At 40.9% G+C, this 18,467-nt stretch overlaps 1 protein-coding gene across 3 annotated transcripts in view; it reads right to left on the bottom strand.

Moving 5' to 3' along the window:
- The window catches only part of iqck (IQ motif containing K), a 74,646-nt gene that overhangs the window by 35,911 nt on the left and 20,268 nt on the right, over positions 1-18,467 (bottom strand). For all 3 annotated transcript variants that reach the window (XM_031893712.1, XM_031893711.1, XM_002932213.5), the window contains exons 5-6: positions 4,098-4,150; positions 2,310-2,387 (exon numbers count right to left, since the gene is read on the bottom strand). In XM_031893712.1, coding sequence (XP_031749572.1) covers positions 2,310-2,387; positions 4,098-4,150 — 131 coding nt within the window. The remainder of the gene's footprint in view (positions 1-2,309; positions 2,388-4,097; positions 4,151-18,467) is intronic.

The raw sequence follows: 18,467 nt of genomic DNA, 5'->3' as shown, positions 1-18,467 counted from the left end.
CTTATCAGTATGTTCAGGAGCTGCTAGAAGGATGTGGTCTCTCATCATAAATAAACTGAAACTGACATCTGAAACTGACAGCAGTGCTTTATAACCTCTTTATTTTATATAAATAGCTAAAAACAATTACATTTCATCTCAAAAACTGTATCAACACACGTCATAAGGCTAATGCCACATGTGGCAGATTTTCGGCTAAGGCTGAGAATTGCACCAAAATCTACTCCACGTGCAGACAGAAGAGCAATGATTCATGCATAGGGGCAGATTCTCATCTTGTGTTTATCCGCAGACCAAGAATCCACCACCTGTGACATAAGCCTAAGGAAACCTCAGCCACCCATGCACATCATGAGGGCCACCATCAGGGGCAAGAAATCCTCTTCTGCAAGAGGGCCTGGCCCCATTGCAAAAATTATGCAAATTATCCAGTTATGTATAAAGTTAAGTTACAACTTATGCAATTTACGTATGTTTTTATACAAAAACTTAGCCTAGAAACTTATGTAACTTGTGTATAAAGCTAAAGACTGCACAGAGAAGTGTGACAGGGGCAGGCAGGGGCAAACTCCACTGACCACCAATAAATTAAAAAAACTGAAGATAAATTCCCACCCCCCAATGATCTGACTGACTTATTAGCAAATGAATTATTCATTTTAAATATTTATATTTAGCATAATGTCAGAAGTTTATATTGGGAGCTATATTACTGAATTATATAAGTATCTCCTCACTGGGCCCCTTCGCTTACGCAATGTATGCAAAATGTATGCAAAAAGTTGCATTACTCTGAAATAAACTGATGTATAAATTCCACTGACCCCTAATTAAAATACTGACATATGCAAAATGTATGTAATTCCATGAGTAACAGTGCAGAGCAGGGGCTGGAAGTTGGGTATGGGCAAACTTCACTGACCCTCAATGAATTGACCTAATTACTTAGGCTAATGCCACACGGGCGTATTCTCGACAAGCCGAAAAACACTTGCCAAGAATACGCCCCGCTACTGTAGATTTGGCCTACCTTGTGCCTGTACCTAAATGAATGGAATACGCTCGGGTGCAGGCACATGCAGCCAATATCCGGCAAAAACCACAAGGCTTCATATTTTCATCGGATATTGGCTGCATGTGCCTGCACCCTAGTGTATTCCGTTCATTCGGGTGCAGGTGCAGGTAGGGGCATTTTTGAGTGTATTCCTGGCTTGCTGAAAATATGCTCCATATGCTACATGTTGCATTAGCCTTAGCACATTAATCAATGGAACTCTTTATATCAACTTCTTTTTATAGAGTGACATCAGCTGTTTACAATATGTGGCCAACATTTCGGTACTGCACTCTTGTGTTCATGGGGGCCCCATATAAATTACTTTACACAAGTTTCTTATGGTGGCCCTGCTGTAATGCTAAGTGCTGATGTTCTAGAAATAGTCCATAGAGGTAAACAGATGCCTGTTACAACAACAGCTTGGCTAGATAGCTTTATGGATGTCGATTAGATTAATATTTATAGTTCTCCCTATAGCAGGTGCACAGCACCATTTGTAACTAATTAAAGTGGGAAATGAAACCCCTAATGAACTGATGGAAGCATATTTGAATATGAATGAAAAAAAAGATAAGTAACATCCCAAGTCTTTTTGTAGAATAATCAGCCATTATCTTTAATTATGATAAAGTAAAAAACTGCTACTGTAAATGTCACAGCTACATTGCACATGAGGGAACCTGACTGTACAATTGGCAACCTGAATGTGGGGACTGACACTAGACTTACCTACTTAGTCTCCACCTATATATTATAGCCCCAGTACTATTCAATGGAATGTATATTTATATAAAGTTTTGTAAACTTAATATAAATATACATACATTTACCAAAAAGCGGGAGAATTACATAATAATAATTTTCAGTGGCAGGATTGTAATTTATCAGCACTACGTTATTTTCATTATTTTTTTTATATAGTGGCAACATATGCCAGAGATCATTAACATCAGTCCCTGCCCCAATGGAAGTTACAATCTAAGGACCCTACCACATTCAAGAGCCAATTAACCTGCCTGTATGTTTTTGGACTGCAAGAAGAAACGGGCATACCCAGAGGAGAACCAAGCTCTACAAGGCAGCTGTGCTAGCCACAGCATTACATGTTTCGTTTTCTCATAATATAATATTACGTTTTTTGTATTTTTTCATAGCAAAAATGTCTGCCTTAACTTAGATGTGATCTATTACTTTGGCCTATCTTGTGTACATACAGTACAGTGTTTACAAAGGTAATTATGAGTGTACTTACTGATCCTTCAGCCATTCTTGAACAAATGGAATCTCAAAGAAAGTTGTACTGTTTTGGTCTTTTCTTCTTGGATTTTTACTGGAATAAAAGATATTACATAAAATATTATAATACAATAGCACCCCTTACTAGCAGCTGTTGTTCCCACTCACTTGGGAAACCAGTCAGGGACACTCACTTGTGAAGCCAGTCAGGGACACTCACTTGTGAAGCCAGTCAGGGACACTCACTTGTGAAGCCAGTCAGGGACACTCACTTGGGAAACCAGTCAGGGACACTCACTTGTGAAGCCAGTCAGGGACACTCACTTGGGAAACCAGTCAGGGACACTCACTTGTGAAGCCAGTCAGGGACACTCACTTGTGAAGCCAGTCAGGGACACTCACTTGTGAAGCCAGTCAGGGACACTCACTTGTGAAACCAGTCAAGGACACTCACTTGTGAAGCCAGTCAGGGACACTCACTTGTGAAGCCAGTCAGGGACACTCACTTGTGAAGCCAGTCAGGGACACTCACTTGTGAAACCAGTCAAGGACACTCACTTGGGAAACCAGTCAGGGACACTCACTTGGGAAACCAGTCAGGGACACTCACTTGGGAAACCAGTCAGGGACACTCACTTGGGAAACCAGTCAGGGACACTCACTTGGGAAACCAGTCAGGGACACTCACTTGGGAAACCAGTCAGGGATACTCACTTGGGAAACCAGTCAGGGATACTCACTTGGGAATCCAGTCAGGGACACTCACTTGGGAAGCCAGTCAGGGACACTCACTTTGGAAGCCAGTTAGGGACACTTACTTAACCAGTCAGGGACACTCACTTGGGAAACCAGTCAATTATAGACACTTACTATGAAAAATCAGGGGAACTCACATGGAAAACTTTTGCAAACCACTCTATACAGAATTCAAAGTCCAACAAAATGACTTGAAACTATCAATCAATGATACCCGCAGTACCGCACTGAAACAAATAGTGGCATGATGTAATAACTTGCTCTGTATTAGGGTGAAGACACACAGAGCTACTAGTAGCAGCTACATGTCACAGCTACTAAAATAGGCAATGCTGATCATTTACTGATAATTGTCTCTACGTGTGTTTTAGCAGTTTCTCAGTATTGTCTATGGCAATGTATTTTCTGAAGTTTAGTAGCTGTGAAAAATTAGCTGCTACTAGTAGCTCTGTGTGTCTTCACCCTTATAGGATCATATACTTCCTGCCTCACCTGAAACTGAACATTCAAAAAAAAAGTCATGTATAAAAAAGTCAAAGGCTGATAACTGGAATATCGTGTACATTTCAAATCTAAATTTGTGAAATAATGAATTCATGGCCTCGCTTCATCATTTTCAGAGTACCACAAAAAAACTTCCATATAAAAAAATGACTCACATGGAAATTTCCATGAGTGCAGTTCTTTCTCAGTACTCAGATCATCCCCATCTATCTCCCTGCAATGCTTTACCGTGCTTCTAATCAATGAAATCATTCTTTCTCATACAGTACCTCTTTGGTATTTCCATGTTCTTTGAGCATGCATATTGTAATAATGTTTCTGGGCTATAATCATGTTTCATGCCTTACTAGTCATTAAAGGAATCAATTTATGGCAATTCAATGTATTTTTACATGGCCAGGATTTAAAGATTTAATGTGCCTTGCCACCATTCTATCTATTCTAAAGGCATATCTGTCAAATTACTATATTACTGACACATGTTGATACTTTCTATATCCATTGTATATCTGTAAATAAAAGCACATGATATTAATGCACTTACTTATACAGCCACTGGGTGATGAAATCACAGGCAATGAATTTTGTTCTTCTCCTCTAAAAAACAAATGACAGCCATGTATGAATGGATATGGAGATTTACAATTGAGCCTCAGATTGAAAAACACACCCAGAATGGCAAGAGAAAGCACCAGAATCACGCAATTGGTATGGACTTTATCATTGTGATAAATATTCATTTACCGGTCATCTACCAATGGACTTTTACTGTGAGTGATAAGAAATTAGTTTACTGGCTATGGAACAGGTTGCTGCCATGAGAGTTGGGGACAAGATGAAAGAAGTGTGCAGCTGTTCAGGAGTCCATAGACTCATACAAACTGAGATGCCACTTTCTCCAGCGAGGCTGGCAGACAATGACTAATTAGCATAAGTGGGTTTTAATAAGCAGAACCGGGAACTAGTGCTCTAAACAAACCATCATTATTCATGGATCAAAGCATGGCTATAGAACTGACAATGCTAAAAGCAAATTACACCCCATTTTCAATTTTTAAAAAGCCAAACGGTTTGTTTTAAATAATTCCTCTATAATTTATTTCTAACTGTGAATCTGTTAGCCCCAATTTGGTGTTATTCTTATTCAAACCTGCTGAATAAGTATATGAACACTTTTTCCAACCATTGCTACAAATATTCACTGTAACAAAATTATACTATTACCCTAAAAACCTCCAAGGCTTAAGCTGGCCATCACACAAGCTGATACGGTCCTCACCCCAGCAGAATTTTTAAACCTGTCCGATCGACATCTGGGAGATTTTCAAGCAGGTAACAGTCAAGCAGGCTTGCTGAAGGGCCTCATACACTGGCAGATAAACTGCTGACTCAATCTGAAGGGACTTAATCAGCAGCTTAAATCTGCCCATGTATGGCTGCCTTAAAGCCACACGGTGCTGTGCTTGACTACCCTTTGCCTGCGTTTTCTCCTAAGGCAGAGAGTGGCTGAGGGCCTCCCATCAGCTTTTTCTTGTCTCTGTATTAGCAGGCACAGCTTTAGCTGATATAGCAGATATTGGTGCAGAAACACATACTTTCACATCTTCGCACCAGAAAAAATGGCCTAAAAGGCCTAATACTAGGTCAAGCTATATCCTGGCTTGGGGGTGGATAGGTTAATGTAATACTAAAAGGCAATGTCTAAAAATGGTGAATGTACAGAGAATGAATAGTCAAGCTGGGCATACACAGTACACATTTTATTGGGCACTTTGGCAGCTTTCAACCATACTGCTCCGCCATCTGGATATGTGTGTCAGCTGGAAATGTTATCTGCCTCTGCAGCTCATCTACAGATGCAGTTGATTGGCTGATGAGGATTTTAAGAGCAGCAGCAGCTCCTTATCAAGTCCTTCAATAGGGTAACCAACTGACTTCAGGGATACATTTAATAAATGAAAGGAATATTGTAGGATGCATATCCTACACTGATTGCATTTAAGTTTAATTAATATTAGTTTTTGATTTGACCTCTCCAAACAAAAATTAGCAGACAATAGCCCTGGGACAAAACAAGTGCTTTCCTGATTTGGCCCTATGGCCAAATGATCAAATTAACCCGATCCTGCCCACCTTAGATGGACATATGAGAAGAAGCTCCGCTCATTTGGCGAGGTCACATCTCACCGTGTATGGCTACATTTACATAGTCCATGGTTCTGATGAACAAAATGGAAATCATTTTCAGAGATTTTAGGTTGTATGTGCATTTCCTGCTTCCCATATATACTGTAGATAGCCTCACCTTCAGTAAGTGGTGGAAAGTACGTTGAACCATTTAATGGCATCTAAACCCCCTAAAAATCATGTAAAATTGTTCAGGGGGCTTTTGAGCATTTTTACAATTTAGATTTATTTTCTGCACATTAGCAGTTTTACACTGATTATATCCTGCATCGCACAACATCTCTGAATTGAACTTCTATGCCAACCACCAGAGGCTTAAATGACTAATGCAGGTGGAATCAGTAAACACCACTCTGCACAATCCTTGTATTTAGGGAGTACACAGAGTAGCCAGTAGACAAAGAACAAAAAGTGGTTGTCCATTATAAAAGTGCTGTAAAGAGTAAGTCAGTGCTGACCAACTGGGGGCCCGCCCCCCTCTGTGTGGCCCCCCACCTGTCTGGCTGCTTTGATGGCTTACTCTTGTGTAAGCTTCAAATGGTATCAGTACTGTGATTAACTGCCCCCCCTGCATTGCTCACACCTTAGATTCAGGCTGTAATCCTACTGTATTGTTTAAATATGTATTAAAAGGTGGGGATTGTGGGGATTGTGTTGTTCACACCTTTTAATCTCTGCATTGTCCACCTCCTGCAGTGTTCACACCTCAGGCTCAGGCTGTAATCACCCACATTGTTCCCCTGTTCACACCTCAGACAAGACTGTAGGAGCAGTAGAAACCCACAAATATTCCCTGCACACTACAAAAAGAACATATACTGTGGTGGTACTGCAATTAAAAAGTTTTTTAATAGGCAGGCAGAATATGGCACACACAGGCAGCATAGGGCAGGCAGAGTATGGCACACACAGGCAGCATAGGGCAGGCAGAGTATGGCACACACAGGCAGCATAGGGCAGGCAGAGTATGGCACACACAGACAGGGTAGGGCAGGGCAGGCAGAGTATGGCACACACAAGCCAAGTATGGCACAAACCAGCCAAGAATGGCACACACAGTCAAAGTATGGCACATGCAGGCAGGGTAGGGAAGGCAGAGTATGGCACACACAGGCAGGGTGGGGAGGCAGAGTATGGCACACACAGGCAGGGTGGGGAGGCAGAGTATGGCACACACAGGCAGGGTATGGAAGGCAGAGTATGGCACACACAGGCAGGGTGGGGAGGCAGAGTATGGCACACACAGGCAGGGTAGGGAAGGCAGAGTATGGCACACACAGGCACTCAGGCAGGGTAGGGAAGGCAGAGTATGGCACACACAGGCAGGGTAGGGAAGGCAGAGTATGGCACACACAGGCAGGGTAGGGAAGGCAGAGTATGGCACACACAGGCAGGGTAGGGAAGGCAGAGTATGGTACACACAGGCAGGGTAGGGAAGGCAGAGTATGGCACACAGGCAGGGTAGGGAAGGCAGAGTATGGCACACTCAGGCAGGGTAGGGAAGGCAGAGTATGGCACACACAGGCAGGGTAGGGAAGGCAGAGTATGGTACACACAGGCAGGGTAGGGAAGGCAGAGTATGGCACACACAGGCAGGGTAGGGAAGGCAGAGAATGGCAGGTTTTTGCTGTACTACAACCATTAATATGGGTATGGTCATGTAATAACATGGGTGTGGTTTCAAGTGGGTGTGGTTTAAAAAAGGGGAGTGGTCAAAACTGGCTTCCATTATCGGCCCTCCACCACGTAGGTCGGAAAAATTCCGTCCCTCGGTACAACAGAAGTTGGACAGCACTGGAGTAAGTAATTCTCTCTTGACAAACATGTTCATTTGCATTCTTTAGGCTATTTAATAGGACAAACATCGTCCTTATAGCTGTGGTGATAAAAAGATATCCAAGGTCATCAGTTCAGAACTGAGCAATACAAGCAGCTGAACAGGGCTGTTGGATAAAGTTAGGAAATAGCCGACCTGCACTTATGTTATTCTGGCATGACCTGTGTATAACTCTAACACTGAGGGAAAAAACACAGGAAACACTCACAATGTGAATTGTTAGCTCGGAGATAAACTACGTAAACTATTGCATGTCTATTTTTCTACCTCGCCTTGAACTCTGAAGCTTTTCGGTATTGATAAGAGATCTTGTCAGGTGTTGATTTTTAGGGCAGGGGGGAAAAGAAATAAGGCTTTACAGACATTGGATTTATCCAAAAACAAAAAAAAGACAATTGATATGGAGCATAGGAACACATATTTGTGTGTATTATCTAATACTAGAATAATATTACAATACTACCATTAGCAATCATGGTCTGTAATGCAGAGAAATAATTGACTTCTGTAGAGGAAGAACAGATAAAAAAAATCACCCATAATGCACCATAATAACCCCAATGAGATCATAAAATTATCGTTGCTAAAGGAGATTGTTTCTAGTCAATGTTATTGAATTCAGATATTTTAACTTCTGCAAGATCATCAAAAAGGTACCAGTAACATTTATGAATGTTGTAAAATACTGTCATACTGGAGAATAATGTCAGCAACAGTTTGCATTTAAGAGAAGAATAAAGTTTTTTTTTATGTGCTGCACACACTGTCCAATGTACAACAGCCCTATTGAGGATACAATAGCCCTTTTCCATGACTGGAGCACACAATAAAATGTGTTGCTTGTCTCAACTGCCCTTAAACATCCCACAAGCTACACTGAAGTTTCACACAAAGGGAGAAAACATTCTTGTTCTGCAGTGTTCCTTTTGTTAGGCCAAAACCCAAGGTCTCCATCTCAGTCTTGTGCCAGAAAACAGTTTAACCATAGCTTCACAATTTGCTATTTGTAGCATTTGTGCGTGTGAATATCATTTCTTGAAGAAACAAGTTTGCAATTTTGTAAACAGAATTTTGCAGAACAATTCACTAAAAGCCATGATGCACTACTGGTAAATCATATTTTCAACAGAGCAAAACTGAATAACATATATGGGCTAGAAACAGTGTAACACAGAACAATAATTATTTACAGGCAAATTAATCACAATGTCTGCAACTTTTCCATCTGAGATGAATAACCAACCTTATTAATCTTTTTTTCACTCTCAATTGCCTTCTTTTGCATTTTCCTGCAATAAAGCTGGATTGCCACAGGTAATGTGTTATACTTGAAGTGATCTGAAGGCATTTTAAAGGAGAACTACACCCCCCCAGCTATAAAAGCCCCCTTAACTGGCCTGCCTTGACCCCCCTCATCTCTCTCTTATCTCTTACTCTACTGTCTTACTGTAACTTGAAAAACTGCCCCTGTCGCAAACTCCAACCTAAAAATGCAGAGCAGCGCAGCTGCGTACTTGGGCCTGGGTCTCACCGTAGTCATAGACCCTGCTTTAGCATGCTCAGTTGACGCTGATTTCCTGATTGCCATGTCCGCGGTGAGACCCAAAGCCTCTACGATTGAACAGAAGATGGCGCCCAGGTACGCAGCTGTGCTGCATTTTTAGGTTGGGGCTTGCAACAGGGGCAGTTTATTAAGTTACAGAGTATGTGATAAGGGAGAGATGAGGGGGGTCGAGGCAGGCCTTTCATGGCTGGGGGGGTGTAGTTCTCCTTTAAAGCTGGCCATACATGTGGCGATCTGACGATGTTTCGTGCAACCATCGTTCGCACAAAACATCGTCAGATCCGCCACACACCATTCAGGGCTGAATCGGCAGGTAAGGAGGTAGAAACAATAGGATTTCTACCTCCTTCTGCCGATTCAGTGCTGAAGGGAGATTTTGGTCAGGCGCCTTCTATGGCGCCCGATCAAAATTTTCAAACTGGCCCGATCGGCGAGTCGGCCGATATCAGCAGCTTCCTGCGATATCGGTCGACTCGCCGACATACCATACACGCACCGAATATCGTACAAGGTTTCGGACGATATTATCGGTGCGTGTATGGCCACCTTAAGGGGAAGGCATTTTGGAAGATTTGTTGGCTTCAGTACCATAGGTGACAATTCACCCCATATGCTAGTAGCTTCCTCTCCAGTTTATAAAATTATACATGATGCTCGGGACCTGGGGGTTTTCGGATAAGGAACCTTTCCATAATTTGGATCCCATACTTTAAGTCTACTTAAAAATCGTTTAAACATTTAACAAACCCAACAGGCTAGTTTTGCCACCAGTAACATAGTAACATAGTAACATAGTAAGTTGGGTTGAAAAAAGACATACGTCCATCAAGTTCAACCATAATGCCTATATATAACCTGCCTAACTACTAGTTGATCCAGAGGAAGGCAAAAAACCCCCATCTGAAGCCTCTCTAATTTGCCGCAGAGGGGAAAAAATTCCTTCCTGACTCCAAGATGGCAATCGGACCAGTCCCTGGATCAACTAGTACTAAGAGCTATCTCCCATAACCCTGTATTCCCTCACTTGCTAAGAATCCATCCAGCCCCTTCTTAAAGTTATATAATGTATCAGCCAGCACGACTGATTCGGGGAGGGAATTCCAGAACTTCACAGCTCTCACTGTAAAAAATCCTTTCCGAATGTTTAAATGGAACCTCCCTTCTTCTAAACGGAGTGGGTGCCCTCGTGTCCGTTGGAAGGACCTACTGGTAAATAAAACATTAGAAAGGTTATTATATGATCCCTTTATATATTTATACATAGTTATCATGTCACCTCTTAAGCGCCTCTTCTCCAGTGTAAACAGCCCCAACTTGGCCAGTCTTTCTTCATAACTGAGACTTTCCATACCCTTTACCAGCTTAGTTGCCCTTCTCTGGACCCTCTCTAACTCAGTAATGTCCCGTTTGAGCACTGGAGACCAAAACTGAACAGCATATTCTAGATGGGGCCTTACCAGCGCTCTGTAAAGGGGAAGAATAACCCCCTCCTCCCGTGAATCTATACCCCTTTTAATACAGCTCAAAACCTTGTTTGCCCTTGCAGCTGCTGCCTGGCATTGCTTGCTACAGCCAAGTTTATTATCTACAAGGACTCCAAGGTCCTTCTCCATTATGGATTTGCCTAGTGCAGTCCCATTAAGGGTATACGGGGCTTGCATGTTTTTACATCCCAGGTGCATGACCTTACATTTATCCACATTAAATCTCATCTGCCACTTAGCTGCCCAGATTGCCAGTTGGTCAAGATCCTGCTGCAGGGATGTCACATCCTGGATAGAATTGACTGGTCTGCAGAGTTTTGTGTCATCTGCAAACACTGATACATTACTCATAATACCCTCCCCTAAGTCATTTATGAACAAATTAAACAAAAGTGGACCCAGTACAGAACCCTGAGGGACCCCACTGAGGACCTTATTCCAAGTAGAGAATGTACCATTAACAACCACCCTCTGTACCCGATCCTGTAGCCAGTTTTCTATCCATGTGCAAACGGCTTCACTAAGACCAATAGACATTAGCTTAGAAAGCAGTCGTTTGTGGGGAACGGTATCAAATGCTTTGGCAAAATCCAAATAGATGATATCTACTGCATCCCCACTGTCCAGCTTCTTACTTACCTCATCATAAAAAGCAATTAAATTGGTCTGACATGACCTGTCCTTCATAAAGCCATGCTGATTACTGCTCATAATGCCATTCTCCACTACATAATTTTGAATGTGATCCCTTAACAAGCCTTCAAATAACTTGCCCACCACGGATGTCAAACTTACAGGCCTATAATTGCCAGGCTGAGATCTTACTCCCTTTTTAAATATGGGAATGACATTCGCCTTCTTCCAATCCCTAGGTACCATACCTGATGAAAGAGAGTCTGAGAATATCAGAAACAAGGGCCACTGCAATTCTGCCCCTAGCTCTCTCAGTACCCGAGGGTGTATTCCATCTGGCCCAGGTGCCTTGTTTACATTTATCGTGTGTAACCCTTTAAGCACCATATCCTGCGCCAACCACTGTGTAGTTGGAGCTGAGGCAACAGTGCAGCTATTGGGTGGGACTTGGCCCACTGGCTCCTCTACTGTATACACAGAAGAAAAGAACTGGTTAAGCACATCTGCCTTTTCTGTATCCGCTGTAACCATATTGTTATTATAACTCAATGGGGCCACACCCTCAACCTGCATCTTTTTACTATTAATATACTTAAAAAACTTTTTGGGGTTAGTCTTGGCCTCGGCCGCGATGCGCTCCTCATTTTCTATCTTTGCCTTCCGGATTGCTGTTTTACAACACTTGTTATAGTGTTTATAATCATTAAACGCAGCTACTGTCCCCTCTGACTTATATTTCTTAAAAGCTTTCCTTTTTCTCCCTATTAACTTCTTTACCTCAGAGTTAAGCCACATAGGGTGATTCTTAACACTTCTACTTTTTCTTATTAATGGAATAAATTGAGAACAGTAATGATTTAATATCATTTTAAATGACAACCATTTCTGCTCTGTATTTTTATCAGAAAACATAATGCCCCAATCTATGCCCTGAAGCGCTGCCCTTAAGGAGCTAAAATTTGCCTTCCTAAAATTCATTGTCTTTGTTGCCCCCGTGTAAATTTGTTTCCTGCACCAAACATTAAATGAAATAACATTATGTATGGATACATGCAGCTTATTTACTATCAAGAACAAGGTATTGTTTTATTATTAAAGAGAAAAATTTGGATAATTTAATTAAAATACAACCTGTATATTATAAATAAGAAGGTTTGTTGTATCACCATTATCTCATAATGTATACACTTATAGAATCTAGTAAGGGCTATAATTCAGGCATTTTCCTATGACTAGAAGGTAGTTTTCTATGGCATGCTGCCAGATGTCCGATGCCTCATGTCAGCCTTTATGTCGGAATTTTGTCAACTAGGGTTGATCTTAAACAGGCTGAGTTTTTTACATTTTCGGATCCCTTTGCCACATTATACTCAATCCCTTAATAAAATAACACAAATTACATAATTTCGCTTTGCTCCACCTGAAGTAATTTATGTGTTCATTAAAGCCATTGACATTATACTGAAGTAATAAGTGTTAAGAGATATGTGGTGTTTCCTAGAAAAATGTTCCTTATTCTGTGCTACAGACTGAGATCAGCTTTGATTTTGATACCAGTAAAACTCCCATTACAACTGTCGTGTTCCTCTTTAACCACAATATCTAATCTCCCTATATACACACCCCAAAACCTCATGGAACTTAAAAACTGTTACTTTTTTCTTTAGTGCTTTGTTTGGACAAACTCCATCAGCAACAGGGACTTCACATCACGAAGAGAGATAAAAGATTAATCAGTATGTGGCTGATACAATACAGCAAGACATTCCACAAGAGTTACACAATGCACCATGCAACTGGACAGCTATCTATTCAATATACAGTTAGAAATGCTAAAAAACACAACTTTCCCATGCTGATTATTTCTTGGTTATAGTCTAACCCAGATATTCTCAACCTTTTTTTAAGCATGAGCCACATTCAAAGGTAAAAATTGTTGGGGAGCAAAACAAGCACGAAAAAAGTTCCTGAGGGGGCCAAAAAAGGGCAGCAACTGGCTATTTGGTAGCTGCTATGTGGACTGATAGCCTACAGTAGCCTCTGTTTGGCAGTATACATGTTCTTTTACAACTAAAAGTTGCTGTCAAGGCAGGAATTCAAAAATAAGCACCTGCTTTCAGCGGCACTGCTACGATGAAGCGAGTTGAGAAACTTGCCCCAGGCGGCAACAGCCTGCAGGTTACTAGGGGCGGCAAAAATCAGCTCCTATTAACTTCAAATGTCTAAATTTTCTGCTAATGCAAAGAGAGCAAATGCAGCCCCTCTCACCCCTCTGCAACACTCAGAAAGGTAAATGTCAAGTGCGAGGGGGGCAACATCTGAAAGGTTGCCTCAGGTCGGCCAAGGGGCCTGGAATGCCCCTGCCTGCTTTGAGGCCATTGGGAGCAACATCCAAGGAGTTGGATGAACCAAGAACCCGCCCAATGTGGCATTAGCTTAATGGCGCTGCCTAGGTCAGATTGTTCCACCATGTGGAAGCAGTATTTATAAATGTATAGGTAAAATGCTTTTATTAAAAATTACGTGAGTGGGGCCAGAAAGACAAAGAGATCGTTGGGAACATATCTTCAGTTTTCTACTAGAAATGAAACAAATTATTTGCCCCTTTAGGGCTCAAATGGCCCCCTTCCTGTCCCCTAAGTTGTGCATCATTCAGATTATCCATCCAGTACAAAGTGCAGAGTGCTGTCAGGCCCCGGTCGAAAGTGCTTTTTAAATGAGCATTAAGGGACTTGCTTCTGTGGCCCTTAGTGGTGTCCTGAGTCCCAGTAAATGAACCCTATTATGTTACTGACCTATGGAGGTTATTATACATCATCTACTTTAGATATGTTTTTATGTTTCACTTTAATGATTTGAGAGTGGAAACAACATACCTGCTATCTTACTTATTCATAATTAATGTCCATGAATGTATGCCTTTATGGAAGATTGCAAGTAATGCTTTGCTTGTCTGTTTGACAAACTGCAGATTATCTCTCAATTTTTACTACTTGAAGTCAATACATTTCATTACTTATTCTATAACTGAAATACAAGAGTAAAAAATTAAAACATACATTTTTTTATAGAAAATCTAAATATGCATCCAAATGTGAGCTTGTGATAAAACACCACAGGAGTAAAGAGTAAAGTGCACTGATCCATAGGTCCTGGTATTTTAAGTACAATGAGGCCCAAACTGCCCCCTGCCAGCCCAATAAATAGTGTCTATGTATGGCCTCTTACAGCAGCCCCGCTGGCACTTGCCAGCATCTACAAACTTCCAGTTCAGGCCTGGACTGGCTCATTCAAGTATCCTGTGAATGCTTGGCCAGGGATCCTTTGTGTGTTGCCATGTTCTGGTATGAAAACATTATCTGCCTAGACTAGAGTATGAATCCTCTGTTATGGGCAGTCTGGTTTTCACTCAGACTACAAACACCATACAGAAAGGGGAATTAGGTTTCTGCTGAAATGGAGCATAAAGTATGTGTGCAAGGTAGGGATGGAGCAGACATTGATGCGTAACAAACTACAACAACAAAAAATGTCTATATAAATCAAGAGCCAAAAGAAGCAGTATAAACCCCAAAGATCTCAGAAGCCACTATGATAGAAAATGAATGTAAAGAGCTTGTAGAAGCACTATAGGTATTTACTGTATATCAATTTCAGATTGCCTATAACATTTACACATTATTTTCAGTAGGAAGTCAAAGGTGGGCTTACAGTGTGGTTTGGCCTCATGCTGTCCCTTGAAGCAGCACCAACAGCTGAAAGGACAAATTGAACTTGGATGCTTTTCCAGCACCGGCAAGCTTGCAGGGCCTCTTCCTGTTATAAGGCCATCCTTATTTCCCAGTGTAAAGTAGCACAAAGAAAAACTATGTTGGCTTATTTTCAAGGTAAATATCATGTCATCCCCATGCAACATCATTAGACTTCCTCTCAGCAGTCACAAAATAAATGACTGTCCTGGAGTTAGAATCATGAACAAAGCAAAAAACTTGACAAAACAAACAAAAATTACAAATCTGGGCTTTTCAAAGGAAAAAAAGGGAATGACAAATGACATGACACAATTATTGAAATGCTCTTAATGCATTAGGTATAAAAAATGGATCTGAGCACTAAGACCAGCCAATATGAACAAGCAGGCACATTTACATTAATAGCTACCTTTAATAAGGAAGTCATCAGGATGGTATGAATATCACTCCTTTACTGGGCTATGTGTAGTCATCTTTTATATCATTTATATAATATAAATGTAGGTACTTGCCTGCTCCTGTGCTAGAATGGGATGGGGATAAGTACCCCTAGGGTTATGTATTTGGGTAGCACTAAGTGTGATTTGCAGTAACCTTGCTTTATCTGCAGACACAGTGGAAAGGGAAGCAGGATATTTATATAACTAGGTTAAATCAGTTACTGTGGAAAATTAAAAGCCTATTTGTCTTTTACATCTCATGAAACGTTGCTGCAAAACAATTCATTCCATGCAGTGCTGTTGGGACAGGCGATTTGGTCTGTGCTGGACAAATGCTTGGAAATCAGAGTATAATTGGCAATTGTCACATTTTAATGTGTTATTAAATAGACACATCACTAATTAATTAATGGCATAGCATTGAGCTTGAAATTTTAAGTGGAGGTATACCGTAATTTATTAATAATAATTATTATATTAATGTTAATATAACTAAGCAATGATGCCAAATTATGTCAGTGAACATGGAATTACACAGGAACTTTCATTTTCCTTTCAATTAAGATTATGTCAATGAAGATAGAACCATATAGGAGTCTTAATATGATTTTATCAATAATGCCAGAATTTCAGTGAAAGACAGAAGCAATGGCTCATTCACCTTCTAGTTAATACTAAATAAGATAACAAGATGCAGAAAAATAGGGTACATCCTCTGAAAAGATAAGCACGAAGCCATAATTGTTTCTCATAATACCTATCATTAAGCCTTTCATTATTCTAAGTATCTGCTTTGTAATGGGATGGAGTGGGGAGAGGGAGATAAAGGACCAGCTGCATCATTCATCCATGAAGTAAGGGATCTGGATACTTTCCAGATTTGCAAAATCGTGATACAACCAAGTTCTACTCATAATTTGTTACAGACCACCACTATGCATCCGGCTGTTACAGACTATAGGCCAACTGTGTATTACAAGCTACAGTCACTCCAAACATACGAAATATCTTCTACCAATAAACATATATAAGTGTATCATGATGCTCAAATGAAACATCATAATACTTTCTAGTAGAATAAAGAAGAAAGTCCAACTGGAGCATTGGAATGTTTTATCTTCTGAACTTGAACTAAACATTATTCCTCTTGCTAGCCACCCACTGCTCTGATCTGATCTGATTTTTCCAAAAAAACTATGGGTGCTCACGAGGTCACAGGAGTGGGGGTCATTATTTTCATTGTTTATAGTGTAATAAATGTAGCCTAGGCAGGAAATAGGGCTGGTATTGTTTAAGTCTGGCTGGTAAAAAAAAATGAAGCTTGATATCAATAGTATTAGGGCAGAAATAAAAATATAGAAAAGGCAGTATTTTTTTCTAGAATAGGTGGCATCTGTGCAGGAAAAAAGGTTAGGGGAATGGAAATCATGCTCTGTATGCCATTAAACGTATGTAGATAAGGAAGAATAGATACATTGGTGATAAACACTATTTATAAGGTATCACTTACAACTGCATCTGTCTTTTGCAGACCGCTATGATATAAAGGTCAGCTACAGCTTGATCTTCATAAACTTAGGTGTCTAAGAGCAATGACATGTGAGGAGGTTAGTCATCTGTGATAAAACTGTTCTACCAAAGGCAACAAATCTCCCGCAAATTCTTTCCCACCAACAATGATGTAAATTGCCAAACCGCCTGAAGTTTCCTTGCGAGGCAACTTCGGAAAAAACAAAGCAACACATATGTTTTCCTTTAGATTAGTCGCCTGCAATGCAGGATATTTATTGCTGGTGACTAATCTCCTAGTGTATCAGTATGCCAAAATTTTGCAGGTTCACCTACAAAATACAGTAAATGAATTGACAAAATAATAACCAACCAGGCCTCTCTTTCGATAAATATACTCCAGTAACATTGGACAAATAAAACTCCACCCTGAATTTCTTTCCAATATCTATTAATCCAGTGATCCCCAACAAGTGGTTCGTGAGGAACATGAGGAACATGCTCACAAAGCCCTTGAATGTTGCTAATAGTGGCCTCAAAGCAAGTGCTTATTTTTCTTATTTTCTTTTTCTTATTTCTTGCTTGGAGTTTTGAAAACCCAGAGACACAGTTTTACTCCAAGCTGAGCCTCCTGCAGGCTAGCAGTCCACATGGGGCTACCAAATAGCCAATCACAGTCCTTATTTGGCACCTTCAAAAAACTTTTTCACACTTTTTTCATTTGAATGTGGCTTACGCATATAAAAGATTGGGGACCCCTTAATTAAGCAAACAATTTCAAAAGTTTACAGTCATTTGCAAATATTATTGCTGGGTCACATGCTTGAAACAAGGAAGCAGAAACCAGCTCTTCTAAAGACAAGACTCCCACAATATCTTGCATGCTTCTTCACAGGTATTTTAATCAGTTGGCTTCTGCTACATTGTTCCAAAAGCCAGAATCAGCAGTGCAGAGAGCAGGAAGGGACAGACAAATACTGCTTTCATTAGCATGGTGGTTCAGGGGGTACCACTTCTGCCCTGCAGTTTGGGGACTTGATTTGAGTAGGGCACTATCTGCAAGGAGTTTGTATGTCCTCCCTATGTCTGCATGGGTTTTCTCTTGGTTTTCTGCTTTCCTCCCACACTTTAAAAACATACAGGCAGTTTAACAGGCTCCTGATAAACCGTACTGTGTGCAAATTAGCTCACTGCTTGTTAGGTCTGCTGGGACAGGGACTTGTATGAATAATGTATAATCTCTGTAAAGTGCTGCGTAAAGGTCCCCATACACGTGAAGATTCGCTCGCTTGGCGAGGTCGCCAAGCAAACGGATCTTCACCCGATATCCCCACCTATGGGTGGGCGATATTGGGGAATGTGTAGGCTAATTCGATCGTTTGGCCCTAGGGCCAAACGTTTGAATTATAATGGTGGCAATGGGGCAGTCGGTTCGGGCACCGCACAACGAGCCGATGTGGTCCCCGATCCGACTGAATCTTTTAACCTGCCCGATCGATATCTGCCCA

Source organism: Xenopus tropicalis, chromosome 9 (genome assembly GCF_000004195.4).
Source record: "Xenopus tropicalis strain Nigerian chromosome 9, UCB_Xtro_10.0, whole genome shotgun sequence".
Lineage (NCBI taxonomy): Eukaryota > Metazoa > Chordata > Amphibia > Anura > Pipidae > Xenopus > Xenopus tropicalis.
Note: the sequence above shows the minus strand (reverse complement) of the source record. Positions and strands in the feature narration are given on the sequence as shown.